Source organism: Cyrtonyx montezumae, unplaced genomic scaffold (assembly GCF_038088225.1).
Source record: "Cyrtonyx montezumae isolate F1298 unplaced genomic scaffold, pur_monq_1.0 scaffold_7, whole genome shotgun sequence".
Classification (NCBI taxonomy): domain Eukaryota; kingdom Metazoa; phylum Chordata; class Aves; order Galliformes; family Odontophoridae; genus Cyrtonyx; species Cyrtonyx montezumae.
The window spans coordinates 30,412,221-30,432,798 of NW_027072078.1; the positions used below are offsets into that span (position 1 = coordinate 30,412,221).

The 20,578-nt window shown below is 38.8% G+C and overlaps 1 protein-coding gene across 1 annotated transcript in view; it reads left to right on the forward strand.

Annotated features, from left to right (window-relative positions):
- Positions 1-20,578, forward strand: part of THSD7B (thrombospondin type 1 domain containing 7B) — a 243,907-nt gene that overhangs the window by 164,366 nt on the left and 58,963 nt on the right. Inside the window, exon 14 of the mRNA XM_065750321.1 lies at positions 1,239-1,417. Within this exon, the coding sequence (XP_065606393.1) occupies positions 1,239-1,417 (179 nt within the window). The remainder of the gene's footprint in view (positions 1-1,238; positions 1,418-20,578) is intronic.

The following is a 20,578-nucleotide window of genomic DNA, read 5'->3' on the forward strand; positions in this document are numbered from 1 at the left end:
TTATCCAGAGGTTTTGGAGGGAAGCTGCTTCTCCTTTCTTATTTATTACGTATTTTTGTGCTTTCTCCTGCTGTGGTGACTGTCACCTTGATAGAGAGTAGAGAAATCCTTCTTAGAGCATAATTAAATCAGCTAATTTAGTATTCTGTAGGTAAGGTTTACATAGGGAGGGTTAGAGGGCTGAAGACCAAACAGAAAGGACATAAAAATGAGTAAGAACAGAAATATGGTAGGGATGAAATTCTGTTATTTCCATTACCTTAATTACTGGAGCTGTCAGAAGACCTAAGCCATCTGTAATAAGGGCTGATGCTAGCAGCCACTGACTTTCATGGTTGAACATGAAATCTTTTTCTTTGTTTAAATCTAATAGCACCTAGAGTCATGTCAACCAGGTAATGGAAACTTGAAAATGAGCACAGCACAGTGAATGGGGATGTGCAGGAGCTTGTCCACCTGCTGGTCAAGGGCTGTGACCAGGCATTCCTGGAGAAGGACTCAGGCACCCTTGGAGTGTGCTTTACAAAATCTTCACTCATGCTTTCCTAGAGCAACTGTGGTGCTGGGTCTGTGAGGAAGAAACCTGGCTTTGTCCTGAGAAACTGCTGGGTTTTGATTCATTAAGGTGCTGTTCCTGCAGCTGTCCAGAATTCTGATTTGAAGAGGTGGTCCTGGAAGCACTTCTGTGTCAAGGCAGGGAAGGAGAAAGCAGTGTTTTCAAATGTCATTTATAAAGTACTGAGAAGTCAAAGTAGTTGCAGAGATGTATGAGGAAAACTACCTGGAGAAAGATGGAGTCATGTTTCCTCAGCTTTTGCCAAGAAGACATCCCACCCAGATTGCAGAACATGTGCTTCAGAGGATTTCAAAATTCAGAATACACATAGGTTTCCAGAATATGTCATGTCCAACTTCTTACAGCGTGGATAACTGCTACTTGTTGTCTACTGCCTGCTTCACAACGGTCAACAATGTCAGTGTGCATTCTTTACATCAGTCGGTTTTATCATGGCCATCCTGGTGATCGTTGGACTAAACCAAGATATTGTTTTTAGTCACTGCTGTTCTTTGCAAATAATATCATAATTTTGCACTGGGAAAGTGCTGTCAGGCAGCCAAACTTCTCTTGAAGAAGCCCTCGTTTGGAGTTGATTATACAGATTGCAGAGAGACATTAGCGGATCAGAGTTCATGAGGTGGAATGATTATAAAACCTCTGTCTTCAATCTTTGGTTTAGGTTACATTGAAGAATCTTGCACGGTTCCTTGCCCTTTTGACTGCAAATTAAGTGACTGGTCCAGCTGGAGCCCCTGCAGCTCTTCCTGTGGGACAGGGATGAAAGTCAGATCCAAGTGGTTGAAGGAGAAACCCTACAATGGAGGTCGCCCCTGCCCAAAGCTGGATCTCAGGAATCAGGTGAGTGTGTTAAATCGCCAACAGAAATCTCACTGTGCTTGTTGTGGTTTTAGTTGGGATCGTTAGGTAGCGAGCTGGTATTGAAATTACAAATAGGAATAATCTTGGGGGTCCAACTTAGTTTTGAGTTTCATGGGGCTTCCTAGAACTTCTTGAGGATTGAGGGGAAGATGCTTACGTTACAGCGGAATTTGACCTGAAGCGCTGTATTTCTTGTATAAAAACAATTTTTATCTCCCAGACCTCAGGAAGATCTGAACAAATAATCCCACCTGGACAACTTATAAATATCAGAGATCTCAGATGTCATGGGTGTTTTTAAAGTCTTTAATTCTCTCTGAGACAATGGTAGCTGCAGAAACATACATTTGTTTAAGTATACTTTACTATTTTTAGTAATATTTCCCTTTGACACAGCACAAGCTCCCTTCAACATTAATCTCTGTGTATTCAATATTGAAGTGTCCCATCAGAGGAAAATAGTCTTTAAATTGCTACTCTTAAAAAAAAAAAAAAAAAAACCAAGCCAGCACCTATTTAAGTGCTATTTAATGCTATATGTGTATCTGCAAAACTAATAGAGATTTCCTACATTTACGGATTATTTAGTAATGCTAATTAACACTGATGAAGCACGATTTAGTTTAGCCTGTTCTTTATTGCTTTCAAATTCAACTATTCAAATTAATTAATAGGGCAGAAACTATCGTGCCAAAGGGATTTGATATATATTATGAATATGTATGTGTATAATTTGCAGAGTATGTCAAAATATATACATGAAAAATATGTTGCGTAATGTGTAGGACTTGAACGGTAAAGACACCAAAGGTATCACCAAAGAGGCAAAATGAATTCCCACAATAAGTTATTTGGTAGCAATAAGCTCCTTTGTAATGAAAAGATACCAGGATTGTCACCCACAGACACAGCAGACTACTTCTGATGATAGGTAACATTGCTATAAAGTGTTGCCTATTCCCACACACATTAGATGTACTAATTTCAAAACCCTTTTGGAAGATATCGAAGGAAAGAAATTGTCTTAATTTGGAATTCATGTCTTTGTAAGGTTTATTGATATATGCTACTTGCAGAGCATTATGGCTGGTATAATTTCAAGGTAGTTGTGGCTTTTTGCCTCATTCCCAGGAAAGTAACAAGTATGTATGAATATGTATATACACACACATATGCAGGTGTCTGTGTTTCTCTTCATTGGCTTCTAATCTGCTTCTTATTTCTTTGAGCAATAAGGAGTCTCACTCTGTGCCTACTGGACTTGGTATTTAAAAGTGCTGTATTCCTTAGTCACATTGCAGGACAAAAACATCCCCTGCCCAGATGGCAAACTGAATTAGCTGGCTGCACTGATGTTTAGCTAAACTGAACACGTCTTTAATCCAGTGTAGGGAGGATTGTCTTCGTTTTCCTCTGATGAGAGCAGTGTTTAAATCCTAGAGCAAAATGCTACAGAATTCTGCATATGTTAATATATTACTTCCTAATTATTTTCGCATAATCGTATAATCTGGTTTTAATACCTGCAGTACAGTACTTTTCTTTGGTGTCAGACATGAGAAAACTAGGTCACCTTGGTGCTAGGAGTCTCCTTATCTTTTTCTGGTTGACAATATTGTATTGTGTTTTATGATCTGATGAAGACCTGAGACAACTTAAAACCAAGAATGAACTTTTGCTGCCAGCAGATTTCCCTTATTATCTCCTCCACTATTTTTAGTTATCTTTTTAAAGTTATTGCTCCTGAGCTTGGGTCTTGTTATTGCTTAATCAGTTACTTTGTAGAACCCTCCATTTTCCAGTACTGTATAATTAAAACCTGTGCTCAGTTTATGTTTATTTTTCATCAAGCCAAATAGTCTTTTAACTCTCTTCTTTTGAAAGTTGTTTTCTAGGCTTCTTGGTGGACCCTTGTATGTCTTTCTTTTCTCCTCAGTGCCCTTCAGATGTTTGGCATGAATTTTAAGTGCAGAGAGCATAGAAACAATAGCACAACAGTTTTCTTTTACCATTTCCCACCATTTGAGGGCTCTGCCAACGCAGGTATTTCAGCGAAGTTACTGCTATGGAGTAGAGGGCAATTATCACAATCAAAACAATGTATTTGAATGATGTGAATAATTACTGAATTACAGAAACCTTCATAGAAGACTGTCCTCCTAGAATCAGTTCAGTCGTGGTAGTGCAGTTTTTTTGGTCTATTTAGAACACAGCTTCTTAGCATAAATTCAGTTGAGTACAGTTAATATATTTATACAGAGATACTGAGATAATGACATATTCCTGCATGATATTTCATGGATTTTATGCTCCTAAGTGTTTGACAATCGTTTAAGTGTTAGTTGCCTACGTTTTACTACATCTCTTAAAGAAAATGAGCATCGCATGTAGAAATTGTGGAGCTCTTATCTAAAGCTGTGATTGCTTCTGAACAAGCGATTGGATTACAGGGTCAGCTGGCAGATGTTCTTGGCTGTGTAATGCATGTTAAGGGAGGTGTAGCGTTTACTTTTTTCTGTATTTGAATGCACTTACACAGCGTGCAGTTGCTAAGCTATTTAATATGTAGTTCTACATGACTAAAGGTTAAATATGAGTTATGGGAGGTTTATTGCTTGAATATTCTCTTGTAGGTTTTTAGGATTACTACAGGCAAATGCATCTTATTTTAAAACTCATGAATTTCCAGGGATTACCTTTCTATTGGTTGCTCTAATATATATTCTTGTCAAGATTTTTCCTCCTTTTCCTTCCTCCCTCTCTTGCTTTTACCTGGTCCTGCTAAAGGACAAATATCATAGCAGGTAGTTTACTCACTTTGTACATGCTGTATCTATTTAAGTAGCAAAAGTAGAAAGTATCTGAAGTTTAACCTTACTGCTTTGTTTAAAATGAACATGTTCTTAATGTCTGGCTGTCAGTCAAGATCCCATCCCTTCTCGAATGTTTTGAACCAGATTTGATGAAAGAAGGTAGACATTAAAGATTTTTGTTTCCCGCTTCTTTAGTGGGCTGAGAATTGCCCCAGTTAGAAGAATACTTGCAGCCTGGCCCCATATGTTATTGTTTATCAGAAAAATCCCTATCAGAATTTCGCTTAAAATGTAAAAATTGTTTTGAATGCTCAACTTTCTATCAGAAGCAGGGAGGGAAACCTATATTTCTTGTTTGTGCCTTGTTTGCAGGCTCCTGCAATATCAACTGATAATGACTGGGATAGAAAAATGTTCTCAGGTCAGACATTCACTTTTATCTGCAGGACTTTTTCAAGGTCTTCTTTATGAGTATGATCAGTGTGAATACTTCACTGTGTAGAGTTACACAGATGTGAATGAGGTTGTGGGACTGAGGCGGTGTTTTCTGGTGTCACATGCAAAGCTAGCTTATGGCTCATGAGGACAAGACTTGCTCAGTACAGTGCAGGCCAAGAAGCTGGCTTGAGTTTAAAGGAAAGAAGAAATACTGAAAAGGCAAGTCATTAATCTCAAATAACAGTAAAGTTGATGTAGCTTTTAGGAAGAGATGGTTTCCGTTCAGATTTTCATATGATAAAAAAGGGTAAGTGTTTGAGAAAATAGGGACTTCTTTTCACAGTTAAGGACTTCTTTTTGTGGATGTGAGCACTGTGAGGGATGGGTGGTGCATTTCACCAGCAGTGACAGCAGCAGTTGGAGAGCATCTCCACTGGGCCAGGTTGTTACAAGCCTGGCATGCAGGCTCTTGTTCATCACTGGCAAAAATTCATAGCCAGCAGTAGTGACTGTGTTGAAAAGTAGTGTTTTGTAGCTGAGATTTGGTTTATCAAATTATACTCCTCGTGTCTGTTGAAGTTTCCATGGAAATAAATGAGGAGGCATTACTTTCAGAGTGACCCACATACAGTATTATAAAGGCTTGTTCAGGAACAGCTTTTTGTTAAGGTGCTTCTGGGGCTTTTCACACTTAATTTCCTAAACAAAGTTTTAAATAAGCAACACAGCAGTATACAGACTAAAGTTTGATTTACATTCATAGTGGTTTCTCAAGGCAATTTTTGGCTTATGTTTTGTAAGCTAAGTTTCTGTGATCCAAAAATGCCCCTGCTCTGAGCTTGAAGCTGTAGACTGTGTCAGAAGAACTCTGCCTAAGGAAGAGCAACGTAGCATATCTTATCACAAGGCACTGTAATGAAACAAGTTCCGTTTTCACTTTTGTAGGTAACTGCTCTCAGGAAGAGCAATAATTCTGTGCACAGTAAACTTTCTGAAGAGGCAACATATAGCACTACTGCACTTCTGTTTTAATTCCTTCATATATCCCACTCGTTTATATCCCAGTCATTACCCACTGACATGAAATGATGACAGCTTCTTTTGTTTATCTTTCTGTCACTTACCTAACAGTGAAATACTCAAATATGATTACTGCTTAATATTGAGTGGCTGTCTATATAATATTTTTATGCTTTACTTTGATGTAATAGTTGTACTGTTCATTTGCATGAATATGTATTTCATGCATGCATCTGCATATATTTATCTATTCATGTGTGTGCTTGAAGAGTTTTCAAAACTCTTGTTTTTTGTTAGGTTGCTGTGTTAGAAGTTAAGTTTCGACCCAGTATCTTTCATCGCTGTCAACAAATTAGCTCAGATCCAGTTCCTGGCTGGATACCCCTTGCATGTCAGTGTCAGAAACTGGTCTTTAAGGATATAATTAATAACGTATTGTCTATAAATAGTTCCTTCATAAATCTTTTCCTTTCCAATATAGGTTGCTAATTGTCTGAAAGCCACTACATGACACTTTTCAGAAGGCAGCCATACAGTAATGCAAGCAGGTTATTTCTGAGCTCCATCACGTGCTGCTGTCTCAGTAACACCAACTGTGGGAGATCCCTTGCTGTGGCATGCTAGGACACAGCTGACCTATATTTTCCTCCGGCTCTGTCTATTATGTGCCTATTTGCTTTGTGATAAACTTATGTTCTGGAAACAAAAATCCTATCCTTAATTTTACCTTCAGAAGATCAGATTTCCTTCCATTCAGCGTTAAAGGATGGAATTACAGGATAGAAAACATTTATCCTCTGATTCTAGTGTTTTTATAATAGCATAAAAATTCTACTTTTTTGTTTGTTTGTTTTCTTTTGTTGTTTTTTGCCTGCTAAAATCATATGTGAGAGCTTTCAATGTCAAAAAATAGTGAAAATCTCATGGTTACCTTAGTGTTTCTTGCTGGGGCTGAAAGTTTTGATACTCAAATGTAATTTAGTTCATTAAAGGTGCAAAAGTACCAAGCCCGGTCTGTACAGTATGGGTTCCAGCTCATGTTTCTGAGTAAAGTGTTTGAAAAACCAACCATGTGAAGGGGTACCTTTTTCCAAAGCAAATACAGCCATTTCCTATGCTGCCCTTCAGAATAATAACCTGTAGCATGTACTATAATTCCCAACATATGATAATTTGGTATCCAATTTTAATAGCTAACCACACTGGATTTTCATTTCTCCTACAAGTTTTCTGGCAAAGACATCATACAAGCATATTTTTACCTCTGCCATTCATGAGAAGCTTTATCCTTGTAAAATTGAAACATTTGGCAACTTCATGGAAATACGTTTTTCTGCCTGCTGCATTTTCTACCAGTGTCTTCATGAAATTTAGGTCAAAGCAGAACTTTTTGCTCTAAAAGTCAGTGATAAATTTGCACCTGAGCTGAAATTGATCTGGAAATTTCCCCATAATTATTTCTGATTGAAGTACAAAGCTCCTATTTTTGATGTAGAAGAGACTAGTAATTGCTTAATACAGCAGCATACTGCAAAATGTTGTGAAAGATAGGAGTTACACCAGAAGTGCTTTTTCCGGAGGAGATAGAATTAAATGGAAAATCAGCCATGGGAGGTTGGGTTGCCCAGTGGACGAAGTATTAGCATTTCACCTAAGAAACTGAAGTTAAATTGGCTTGGGTGATATTTTTAAAGGGATAAGTTTGGTTTGTGCTGAATCTCATGTGAACAGTATGTCATGTTGGAGGGCCAGCGTGCACCATGTGTCATAAATCAGTGTGACAGCGTCTAACACTGAGACTGAACTTACTCTTGCTTGTCTTTGTCTTAGCAGCAGAAGAACACAGAGGATTGATGCCTTAGTTGTTCCTTGGCAGCAGATTTAATCTTGGTGGGTTTTATTTCCCTCCTTTCTCATTTTAGAACATTTCTTTTCCTTTTCCACAAAATTTCGTGGTGGAATTTGTTCTCAGTTTTAGGTTCGTGGTTAAGTTAAACACGGCACAACAGTGAAAATAAGCAGGCAGGTTTTGTTTTAATTTGAACAAAACCATGGATATTCAGAATAAAGGATGTTGATCTCTCTTCACCTGAAGATGTGAAAGCACAGCCATGTGGCATCATGCGTTTTATCACGTGACTTAGACTTCAAAAACACTGAAATACGGAGAGAGGTATCACCTTTCTCTTTTTTGGAAAGTTAAAGGTGTTCACGGTTCCTTTTACTCCTTTATAATTTCTGTGTGTAGAAAATTAAGCTTCTGGAATAGTACTCTGTTGATTGCAAAACAATGTTTGCTATAATAGAAGACACGAGCACGGAAATTTCTTTTGAAATAGATTCCAAGTCAAGTAATGAAATTAATTACAGTAATTTATGATTCTATGGAACCTGACATTTAGTGATCTCAAAACTTTTTGAAGTCAGAGCACAAGAAGATACTGGCATTAAACAGAAGTGCATTATGCAGGAGGCAGTGTCTGACAACATCTCATACAGGGCCTCCCTTCTTCTTTGTTCTGGGCTTGCTCTGCTGTGGATGTGTCTCCAGCTTGATGTTTAAGATTCTAGTCACTTTTTTGGCTTTCTGGTGGACAGCACAATCTTTTAGAAGGACTGATTTTTTTTGTAAGATGAGAGAAGATTCTGTTTGTCCTCAGTTTAAAGGCTACTTGCATTCAGCCATTTGGTTTTCTTTGGGGAGGAAAGGGATTTCTTAAAGGTGGTCTGGCACACCTGCATGCTGTGCCTGCATTTCAGCTTTCAGAGCAGAATGTTCCTACCTCTGTGCTAAGTGTATGATTTCACAAATTCTGGTTCTTTTATGAATAAGAGACAGTAATTTGAAATGACGTTGCCGTTCAAACAGGGAAAATGGACAAGAAGCTGTATGCTGCTATTGTCTGTCAGAGCTACAGAGGTGCCAAGCCATGCTCAGACACCTCTTGCATTATGATCCAGAATATAACCCTGGTCTTGCCTTCATCAGTATTTAATACAGCTGTGTTGTTCCATGTACAGCAGTTATCACTGATTAATACTTAACAACTGTTAACATTGGTTCCTGGTGCAGACGTTTCTTAAGGCCATTTCCCAGAAATTATACCCATATCATGTGTAAAGTTTGCTTTTCTTTATGCAGGGTGGCTGATTGATAGATTCAGGAGTTGATTTTATTTTCTTCTTATGTTATTTTATTGGCTTCCTCCTCCAAGACAGCAGAATAAAAGTGAGAACTACCTTCTGTATTCCCCTCGATATCTCTTCTGCAAGGATTGTGCTGAGATTCCACCAGCTAAATGTGTGCATTTGAACTGCAAGCTGAATACATGAATCTCACATCTTTTTTAGGTGACAGCATCAGGATCATCAGCATTACCAAACTGCTAGCTGGAAGATAAAGCACTTTGTGATTTTGGATTTTAAAGCCCAATTACAGCTTTCTGAGTGATTGCAGAGACAACCCCCATGTCAGGGAGGTCTGTTGTTTGGAAGAGCTGTTTTCCAGAAGTTGAAATTCATTCTGGTCACATACAAGTTGGTTTGGGGAAAGAAAGGAGATATTGTCTTCACCATACAGCTGTGCAATGCTGGCCCTGCTTCCTGGGGTGCCTGATTTAGCAAGCACACTAAGAAAGCAGCTGCACATAAAGCTCTCTGGGAGAGCGCGGCATGGAGCCTATGCAAGATAGGGAGCATGAACATTAACATTCCCAGTGAAGGATTTTACATCTGCTGGGGTGGAGGTGCCCTCTGAGCTGATGCCATGGGTGCTCCAGGTTGAAGGAACTCGGGCACCCACCTCCTGCCCCCAGTCCCCATCCCCAGCAGAACTGCAGGTCCCACAGGAGAGACAGTGTAGGAAGGATATAACGTATCAGAGGTTGTCCAGAGGGGGGCTTTGAAGATGGGAAAGGGGCTGGAGGGAAAGATGTGTGAAGGTCAGCTGAGCAACCTTGGTTTTTCATCCCGAGGCAGAGGCTGAGGGGGCGGCCTTATGGCAGCTGCAGCTCACACAGAATGGAGAGGCATTAATCTTATGGGTTCCTTCCAACCTGGGATATCTGTGACATAAATATGGTGACATCCTTCTGCTATAAGTAAGTGTGTTGCAGGCTATAGCCACCCATAGAAAAATTGAAGACAAGTGGATTTTTATGTATTAATGAAATGCAAATGGGTAGATTTTTCTGCATATAGATGTACGTTCTATCCTGTCTAATTTTATTTACTGCCTCTCACTTGAGGAGTGCATAAATCAGCAGTCCTGTGTAGTCTATTGTGATGTATTGCTTAATTAAAAATTATGAAGGCTTTTAATCCTTTATATAATTAATATTATTTTTGAGTCAGCCATTTCCCATATTTTAACCTAACCAGGAAACATGCATTATGTTATAAAGGGAGCATTCTGTGAGTCATCGTGCTCACTAACAGATATGGCACACAACAGTGTCTCAGAGGTTCTAGATTGAGTTTGGAATTTGAACTCAGAACCACAGATAATTAAATGTTAGTGCAACTAAGAAAGTTGATGTAGCATTGATTATAGTTTGATAGCAAGTGTAGACTGTGTGTTTGTTAGATCGTGGATTAGTTTTAAAGGGGATGACACTCACTTGTGGTTTCACAGTAAACAGATTTTATCTGCACTTTAATAATTCAAAAAGTATTCTTAAAATGGTTATTTATGTTCTAGTGGAGTCTTAATCTAGCATTCTCTATTAGTGTGATCATTGGTTATCTATTTATTTTAGTTATCAGGTTACACTGTTTTTTGTTTTTTTTTCTGTTAATTAAGATTGAAACTGACATACATTTCTTCTCCATAAAGAGTCAGCATTAGGGAATTGGTATAGTATGAAAAATTAGGCAACTTTTGTAGAGCAGACATGGGTAGCTTGAGGAGTTCTGCCAAATTTGAAATAAAATAATGAAGTGATTCTGAGTTACATGTTTCAGATGAGTCACCCAACTGGAATTTTGCTGTATTTTGCTCCCTCATTCTCAAATGTTATTTTCATACGTTGGAAACATGTTCCAGTTTCATCAGAAGAGCTCTGAGATTTCGAGGGAATGTTGGTATCCAAACGTGGCATTACAGATTCCATATCAACTTTTTGTTAGTTTGGATTTCATTAATGGCAAGGGGGTTTGCAGAAATAAGAAATTTCCTATAGCTGGGAGTCAGCTGCCCTCTGTTGGTTGGTTCAGCTTTGCTGTGGTTTGTTTTTCTTGTGATAACTTTGGATGGATGGGAAAAGCTTCCCTTGTTTTCAGCTGCTGGTGGTGTGTTGAGCATCACTGGGTCCCTCCAGTAGCACACTTCTTCTGAATGTGTGTCGTCTCTTTAATGAACCATACTGCTTCTCTCAACCTGACTTTAAATTCTGAGTAATCTTCTTTGAGAATAGTTACTATTCATTAGTGTGGTCTTCGGCAATTAAAAAGACTAGACTGAATGCTGTCTGTCAGCTCTGCTGGTCAATCTACATCAAGAATTTATTCTGACATCTGTTAAGTCTCGGTGTCCTTGATTCTCTAATAAGTTAGTTTTAAATTATGACTCTACTAAATGAAGATGAGAATTTTTCCTTCTCTGAGTAAGTGATATTAAGTGGTTCATGAACTTTCTAATTAGCTACCAGGCATAAGTATATTTTCATTAATGTCCTGAAAAGTCAGAGTAAAAAGAGAAATGTCGAAAAACAGTGAGGTTTAGCAGTCACATCTAAGTAAGGCTTTGAAAAGTAATGAAAGTCTAGTCAGATTCTTCTTTTAGAATGGCTTATTACTGGTGAAAATAATAAATATGCATTTGTTGATGCTCTTATGCAATGCTCTATGGAATACGTAGGATTTAGGCTTTTCATCCATCTGCAGTGATAAGCTGGGGCTCACCAGTTGAAACACCTTTGGCTTCCCTGATTTCCAGTGGGAATTCTGTGCACCTCCTACTTCAGCTGAGTCCTCCGAGTGTGAGGAGCCCTGGGCTCCCAGGTCCACATTTTCACCCAGTGCTGGGCATTCAGCTGAAGTGGATGGACTTCCCTGAGGTGCCTCAGAAAGTTGGTTTTGATTTTGGTGGAAGTGCTTAGCGATCAGTAGGTCTGGCAAGATGGCCTTTGTGAGCATACACATTTACAAAATTTCTTAAAATAAATCCAATCTGTTCCTTTAATTTAAATTCAGTTTACTCACAAGTGGCCATCTGGAATACAGATTTGTATATGTAAATCACTCTCTTGGCAGCTTGGTAGTAGTATCTTTGCTGCTATTAAAGCGTTTCTTTTTTTTTTTTTTTTTGAGGAATATCTTCTTTGTAACCATGGATCTGGACCTGAATCAAAACACACATGCTGTATTTTTACCCATCTTATATGTAGCCCCCTTTGTGAGAACTTAAATACAAACTTTCAGTCTAAGTTGTAGATGCACATTTAACATAAATCTGTGTCTGGGCCTCTTTTTGTTTACATAGTATATATTTTTGATAATGCTTAAGTCCCAGCAAAACAATATGTTAAATGAAGTTTTGGCTCAGTCTGTCATTTAGTTGGAATTTGCTGTACAGGATGTAATGACATAGCTTTGTAAGGAGGCTCACATCTTGTGCATGCCTGCTGCAGGGTGCAGTGATTCGCTTCTACGAGTGGCAAAAGGAGATGAGAGATGATGCTCGAATCAGGCTGCATGTTTGGAGTGTAACATTTGTAAATGCATGGACGTTTGTTTTTTCCTTTCACGTGGCTTTCCCCCAACTAATAGCTGGTTGTAGAGCTGGATGGTAAATGAGCAGATTTATATTTGTTGGAACACAAACATCAGCGAGTACTTTAGTAACTAGAGTAGCAATAGATATTCATTAGAAAATCCATTGGAGAAATCAATTATACTTTGAGTTTGTCTTGTTGAGAGAATAGAGGCACTTGGTCTGCGTAAAGCAGGCATTACATGAGCGAGCAGCAGGTGGGCAGACAAAATGGGCTTTATGGATAGTCTCACAGGTGAGTAAAATAATAAGAAAAGATTAATTTTCTATCCCTTGTGTTCCCAAAGCAACCATTGACAAAACAAGTAGTTTTTGAGTGTGAGAGATGGGAGATTGTATCTTGCAGCGCGTACTACATATACAACTCATCGGTCTCAAGGAAGAAAAGCGATGATTAACCTTGATCAGATTAAACATTTGCATATAAAAGAGGTTTTTCTTAATATTCATTTCAGGTCAGTGCTTGATAAATGACTCGCAGATTTTCATCAGCGTTCTGGTGTCTTAATTTTTGTAGAGTAAACATCCCCTCTGGAGCTGTGTGCAAACAGCAGCGTTTTCAGTGTAGTAGCGTATCACACAGGAAATTCTAAGTACAAGTTGGATTTTCATGCTAACCACGGAAATTAAACCCAGCCAGAGGAGGAGAAATACTTTTTGAGCTTAATTTCCTTTCTTTTACTTATGCTGTAGTGTACCACTGTGTCGGAGAGATCAGCAAGGGAAAACAGAGTTTTGCCCTTCAGACACGTGTTACCTGGTACAAAGAAGTGAAAGGTTTACCTTTTGAGAGTAAAATGTTGATTTCATGCATATTTCTTTTACTTTGGATGCTGTAGCTTTTTCAGAAATAAGTGGTGATCCTTTCAAGCAGGTCTGTGCCTGGATAAAAAGCCATCCTAAGCCAGAAGAAAACACAAATAATCAGTAGCTGACAGGTGACAGCAAAAAAAGTATTTGAAACCAAGAATTTTTAGGTATCTTTAAAACTAGATGTGGCTGTTTTCTCACTGTCACGCCTTGCTGTTGCTTTCGAGGTGTTACTTAGGCTGTGCAGAGTGGCACCAGACAGTGACGGCTGTATTGCTCCAACCAAATGCTAGCCATGTCGTCTCTGGCCAAACGCCCGTCGTCTAATTAAACAAAGGCAAATTTCAATTAACTTTGAAGACACCCAGAACTGACTCTGTTTTTTTTTAGAAAGCACTGTCAATGTACTCAGCATTTTCCTTTTGTCTGTGTGTCTGGTGGAGGTGGGCCCTTTGATCCAAGCCATACATAAAGCCATTGAGTATCCTCCCTGTAGATTGGCGGCTCCTACAGTTTTGCTGGCTTGCACTCTGTTTGCAGACTGCCTAACAGATGAAGTTTGACTCTAAAAAAGGATGGGTAGTTTTTTGGCTCAAGTGGATGTTTATCAATGGAGTTAACAATGGAAGGGAGCAATCAGTCTCCACATGGCTTCCCTGAAATTGGTCCAGCAGCATTTGCAGCACTATCGCAACATATTTGAAATGGTGAAATAGGGAACATTTGTCACTTTAAAAAGATTGTGGATGCTTGAGGGGGGAATGCAAAAGTTTAGAGCATGTCAAAGTCAGGCACATTTAAAATGCTGCCTGGATTGTATTGCAGGCACCATAGGACAGGGTGCTTCCCAGGACAGAGCTGCAGCAGAACTGAGTGAATCCAGAGATAGCGTAATTATTCAACATACAAGTGTTGTGAAAAGTCTGTGATTTACATTTCATCTGCTTGCATAAACTGAAGCTTAGGTACAGCAGTATCCCTTCGTTAAGTTCAATGGTAGGAACTTTAATTTAGCTTAGTTGAGGTATATAGGTTGCAGCTTGTAAATGGACTGTTCAGAAAAGGCCTCCACTTCTCAGTATCACCAGGCAAAACTTGCTGGCTTTTATTGTTACATTTCATGTATATAAGGTTAATGAAATTACCAAAAGTAATTAAAGAAAAACCTAATGAAATTAAGAAAAGTCTAATTTGATAGTTGATGATTTTGATAATTTTTAAAAGTTCATAAGAAGAATGAAGGGGCATTCTTCCTTTAAATAATAGCTTCTTTTTACCCCTATTTCCACTAAATTCAATTGATTAATACTCCTAACAACTGCATGGAAGGCAACCAGCCTCGCTGGGAGCCTGAGCTGCAGCTGTGTTGGCTCCAGTGCTTCACTGCTGGGAAAAGAGGAAACATTTTTGGCCTAGAGGCAGTTACAAATAACAGGTATCTTTTTTAGAATTACATTTTGGAACAAGCAGTAGTAAAAAAAGAAAAAGAAAAAGGATTATTTTAATCATTTTACATTAGTCATTGCTTAAGTCAGTTTATCTTTTCTTTGATGTCACAGAACTTCCTAAACCCAGTTGTTAAGTGCTAAAGACAAAACCCAATTCATTACCTCCTCCTAGTCAAAGGTCAAATTTTCAGTGGTCTAGAATTTAATTTGCATTTAATTCAAGGTTTCATCAAGATAATTGTCTGTTTGGTTCACTCCTCTAATTGAACGTTTCCAAGAGAATTTCTGTCTGATCACCCCTGGGAGCGGGGAGGTGCAGCACTATTACACTGTGGCTTTCCAGCTTCACCCAATAAATGCCTGTGGTGCTTCCATGGGATGCAGAGCTCCTTTCTCAGTCGTAGTCACAGAAGTTGCAGGCTGTATTGGCAGCTGAGAGCATTACTGTACCCTGCCTTGCATTAGGCAGATTGCGTTACTCCATTGAAAACTCTGATCCATCCTGTTATTTAACAACCTCGTCATTCCCAGGCTGAGTGGATGGGTATTTTTTTCTGTCTTGTCTCTGCTGAAGTTTCCATTAGTAGCAAAAGCTCTGCTCTCTGGTATTTTACTGCCCTGCAGGTGTTTTGGGGAGAAAACAGCTCTGTTCTGTCATCATCAGAGCCTTCCCTTGCAGCTCACTGTCTCCAGACACTAAGCCCTTCTAGCCTCTCCTTGCAAGATGGGAGCTTCATTCTCACAGCCTGGTATTTCTCTTCTGCAGTTGTTTCTGCCTGCATGTAGGGAAATACTAAGTGAATGCCTTCCTGCCCTGCACTTTCTTTTTTTTTATTATTTTGTGGGCACGTCACAAACTGTTTCATCCAGTCTTCTGCCTGGATGCATTTTCCTCAGGCTGACCTCTGTTTTGTTGTTGTTATTAGTCCCCAAACACAGGATCTTTGTAGTGAATCACAACCTCTCTCTGCTGCCCAATCCATACATCACACAGCTCTTCCTTCACACTGTTGCAGATCTTTCTGTCTAAAGATGTCACTTAGCTTCATCAGTAAACCTTCAGTGGGATTGTAGCCGTTTGTGTGCTGGTGTAATTGGTGAAGTATTAAACAAGACTTGCTTTAGGACCAGTTCTTCAGTGACGCTAATTACTTCCCTCCAGCCCAATATTTCCCATTTAATATCACTGCTCCTCTCCTCCCTCTATCACTTTTATGCCAAGTTAAATTTTTTGTACTAATGCCCATCGTCTTCAATTTAAGTAATAGCTTCCCAAGTGATGTTGTGGTAGAACTTTGCTAAAATCAGTCAGCTGAGATCTGTTTCATTTCCTTTGCCCAGAACGGGAGTTTGTTTCTCTAAGGAAGATATCAGTTTAGTCTTCTATGCCTCCCCTGCATTAAACGCAGGTGGTATTTTTTCCCCATGTTCTCTCATCTTCACTGACTTCTATTATTCCTTACTTAATTCTAAATTCTTGCTACTACTGCTAAGGGTAGTATAAAGAGTTTTTTGTTTCTCTGATAATTTTTTTGTATGGATAGAACATTTATTGTTTCTGATCACATTATACTGTTTCTGTCTTGTTTGAATTTCTTGAAACTAACTGCCCCATGGGAATTCTTACATGTAGTTCTTTCCCATATCTTCATGGAAATCACTTAGTTCTTAGTACTTGTACACATTTGGGCTCTTAAGATATACTTTCATCCTGACTGGGGTAGTTCCTACATTGTTATCATCACTGGCTGAAAATTGAAGCATATATTCATGTAATTTGGAGTGGCATACTGCCTGCAATCTGTACTCCAACCTCTCTATGTAGTAGTTGCACTTTGCAGGTCATCTCTTCATGCAGCCAGCACAGCTTTTGTTGCTTGTTTTAGTATCTTCTGGGTTGTTTTTTGGTATCTGACACTTACTGAGCTCTGAGATGGAACTATACTCCGGTGCTTTCTTCAGCTCCATGTGAACACTTGTTATCCCTGCTGAACTATCTGTCCATTCATCTGGTTGACTAGTGAGGCCTGGCACGCTGCCCTCTAGCATTTTCTTACTTGAGATATGGGTCCCTGTAAGAATCGACATCTTTGACTTGAAAAATGTCTGTCGTCTTCCCCAGGCAGATCATTCAACCTCTTTATTAGCTGACTTCTTCGGCTGGTTCCCTCGCTGTGTACATGTGGTCTTTGGAAGCCAAGATATGTGATGGAAAACGCCTTTTCTAAAAGGGGCCTACCAATTGATGTGACAAAAGTGACAACTTTACTTTTGTATCAGCATATGAACACATACACCAATGTTCTTTCTAAAACGAGTGATCTTATTCCTCTTTTTTTTTTATTTTAATCAAAAATGAAACTGAAATCCATCACCTTCCTGTTTCAATTAATCACTTAATTAACCTGTCAGTAATTGCTTTTAGGAATATTTGGATCTAAGATTATTAGCAGATTTTGCTCTCCAGTGTATGAGTAATCTTGCTAGTAAATGTATCTCTACTTACAGTGCATTTATAAGATACTGGCCTGTGGCATGTTCCTCACCAGCATCATCACAATGGAATTGTTGCTGTCCATTCTCCAGACAATTTCGGCCTGGTTTTGATACACTTAATTATTAATTTAATTCACCAAGTCTTACCTTTCTTCCTGATGGAAACTGGGACTTTGTGTAAGACTCTCCTGATTTATATCTCTGTAAGAAGAAGCTCAAGCGTCATCTTTATTTCAAGCCTTACAGAGCTGTACTGTGCTTCTCTACAGAAGGTACTGCAAATGTTTGACTTTATTTTCTGATACCTAAATTGGAATTCGGTGGAAATTGAAAATTTGCAGTAGAATAACAAAAGGTGTTTTTTTATAAATTGCAATTTAGGATGTTTGTGTGTATTAGAACGTATATGGGTATACACAAAGAATTATTAGAGGGGAAAAAAAACTAAAGGATGGGCTAATTTGAAAGTACACTGCACATTTACTTATTTTGATTGTTCTATATATTCTCATTTTAATGAAGCATAAATTCAGAAAAAGGTTGCAGTGTTCAGCTGAAAGCAGACATATTAGATACTGAGATGACTTAAATACTCTCAAGGTGCGCAGAAACCAACGGAGCAATTGAATTTGGGCTCACTGAAATGGCAGCCTCATAGAAGCTTGAAGATGTCTTTCCCCTCCAGCTGCCTGGTGTTGCCCTTTGGCAAGGACTGCCAACTCTTCAGCAGCTCAGCCATTTCCACTCCTAGCCAGTCTCCTAGGCTGACTATGTCCAGCTATGAGCTGGACAAGTTCATATGCAGGCCTGGGTGGTGATTCTTGGGAAGATGGTTGTAGCCAGCGGTGTGTTAAGCTCATACAGCAATCAGGAGGTTTTTCAAGTCATAGGCCATCTTTCTTTGTCATTTTTTGAAGAATCTGTTCTTTCCTGTGAGAGTTGTTGAGGTGGTGTCATCAAGAGTAAAGTGTGCAGCAGTTTCCCTTGGGTAACAAAAAGAATACCAGCACACCTGTTTAGGGCTTCTCTTTTCCACATTCTCCTCTTTCTGGGAAGAGATTGAGAGAATAGTTTTAGGATTCATGTCATTTAGTGATGTTCTTTTGGATGACCTGCAGAATTCTTGTCATCATCCAGAACTTCCACCAGTACGTGTTAACACTTGTCTGTATCATCATGAATTCTTTCTGACGTGTGTTTGCTTATATTCAGTATTCAACTTTTCTACTCTTTAGCCTTAAATTATACATAAGTTTAAGAATTCAGCTGCCTTATATCGTTGTGTGGAAATGTAGAGATGTTCGCAATTGGTATTTGATGAGGGAGATTTTTCACCTTGTAATTAAATAAGCTCTGTGAATGTTAGTTCGCATGAAAAATAAATAATGATGCATGATACCAGACAGGAGGTCATAGATAAAATGAAGCACTTGAGTACTGTGAGAAAAGGTACTTTACAAGTTAACGGTCTGGGTGCTATTACTGGATATAGCTTATAGCAAACAAGAATAAATTTGTAAGGATTTTTCATAGTATAGAAAAGTTTGAGAGGAACTTTTAGTCATTGGTTTATCCTGTTTGCTCTCTGAAAATGTTCACCATTGGGCATGCTAGCAGTGAGTTCAAAGGCAACTAAGGTATAGACCCACACAAAACAGTTTGCTAAAAGGTCTTCATTTATTAAGATTGCAAATCTAGGAAAAAAAGGTCTGTTGTAAAATACCGTTGTCATTTTTTCCCCATTTAGCCTCTAAGCTGCTGAACATTGGAAGGTCAAACTTTACATACTTGGCTGGGGAATGTGTGGCCACAGTGTAGTACAAAGTGTCCAGCATCAGTGGAAGAGTCTCTATTCTGTTTTTGTGTATCTCTAGTGCACTCAGATGATGAGTTATCTGCAGCTGAAATGGTGGTAACAACTGAATATTTGTTCCATCCCTGGTCTCCTACCTCAGATGCTCATTTCACATCCTAGTCACTCGGTGTGTTGATGGCTTTCAGTAAGTACTCTCTTAGACTAAACTTCAGCTATACTCAGGCAGGTCTTCATTGCTAAATAGCAATGACGTTCATGAAGTGCATGGTCCAGAATGGATAACAAGTTTGAAGCAGGGGAGACCACACTTATGGAGGTCTTTCTAAGCTTATGGATGTGCAACCTAACAGATGAGAAAATCTAATCAGGTCAGATTGGTTTATCTGGAAGACTAATGAGCGTGAAGTCTAAGTAAAGACTGCCACATTGGGTTCATTGCATCTGTGCTGGTTTGGGCTGAAAAGTGGCCATTTGTATGATAGTGACGATGACAGCTTTGTTAAAAGAATTGTTTTGGTCCCAGTACAAATATCGTTAACTATCCAAATCCCCGGAACAACTGCATTCTCTTCTCCTTTTTAATTTGCAATTCTTTTTATTCTTCATGGCTCTTCCAAATTAGCACAGTGTTCCTCTGTTTGTCACATAAAATGCTTTTTTTGTTGTTTTTTTCCTGTGCATCAGCTGCTACAAATAGCCCAAACACATCAACACAGAAGGGGATAATAGGCTAAATTATCCTTAAGCAGTTGTGGTTGTAACTGTTTCATGTCTTATCATGCTATGTAAATCTGATTCTTTGCTGGGTCTCACAGACATATCTTTATTTTGACTACTGGAAGGCACAGTAGGATAAATGGATTAAAGAAGGGAACTAGCTCTGAGCACTGTTTCTCATCAGTTTTATGGTACTGCCTTCACTGAGGTAGTTGTTGTGTATACATATAAAATGGATTTGCTCCCCAAAAGTGGTTTCCTATTAGATTCAACCAAATGTAAAAATAAAAACAAAATATTGTAAAATCACAAAAAAATAGGAAAGGATCAAAAAGTAAAGAAAAGGGCAGTAGTGCTGAGGGAGTTTGGTCACACAGGTTAATAGTAGGCGTAATGTGATGGTGATGATATTTTAACAATACAGTTTTTGAAATAGCAAGTATTAAAAGCAGCAGCCTAAATTGCAGAGAGCAGTACAACCTAAATGCTGTGTCTGACTGGCTTTAGGAGGAGAGGTGAGCCTCATAGTAAAAGTGGATCTTGAGAAACTACTAAAAGCTGGAATGGGGGATGATATTTCATATTAATTCCAGTTGAGTATTCCAGGGAGGGCAACATAAAGAGAAGTATGAGAGAAGTTCAGACATGAGTGCTCTGTGCTGGTGTCATTGACAGAGCAAAGTGGGGACAACTGGAGTGAGAGCAAGAGGGCTAAAATAATGTGTTGGCTGGAGAGCAACACTTCAGATATGACAGCGTAAGTGCTAGTTTAAAATGGAAGTTGAAGCCATGGGGGAGATAAAATTAGCT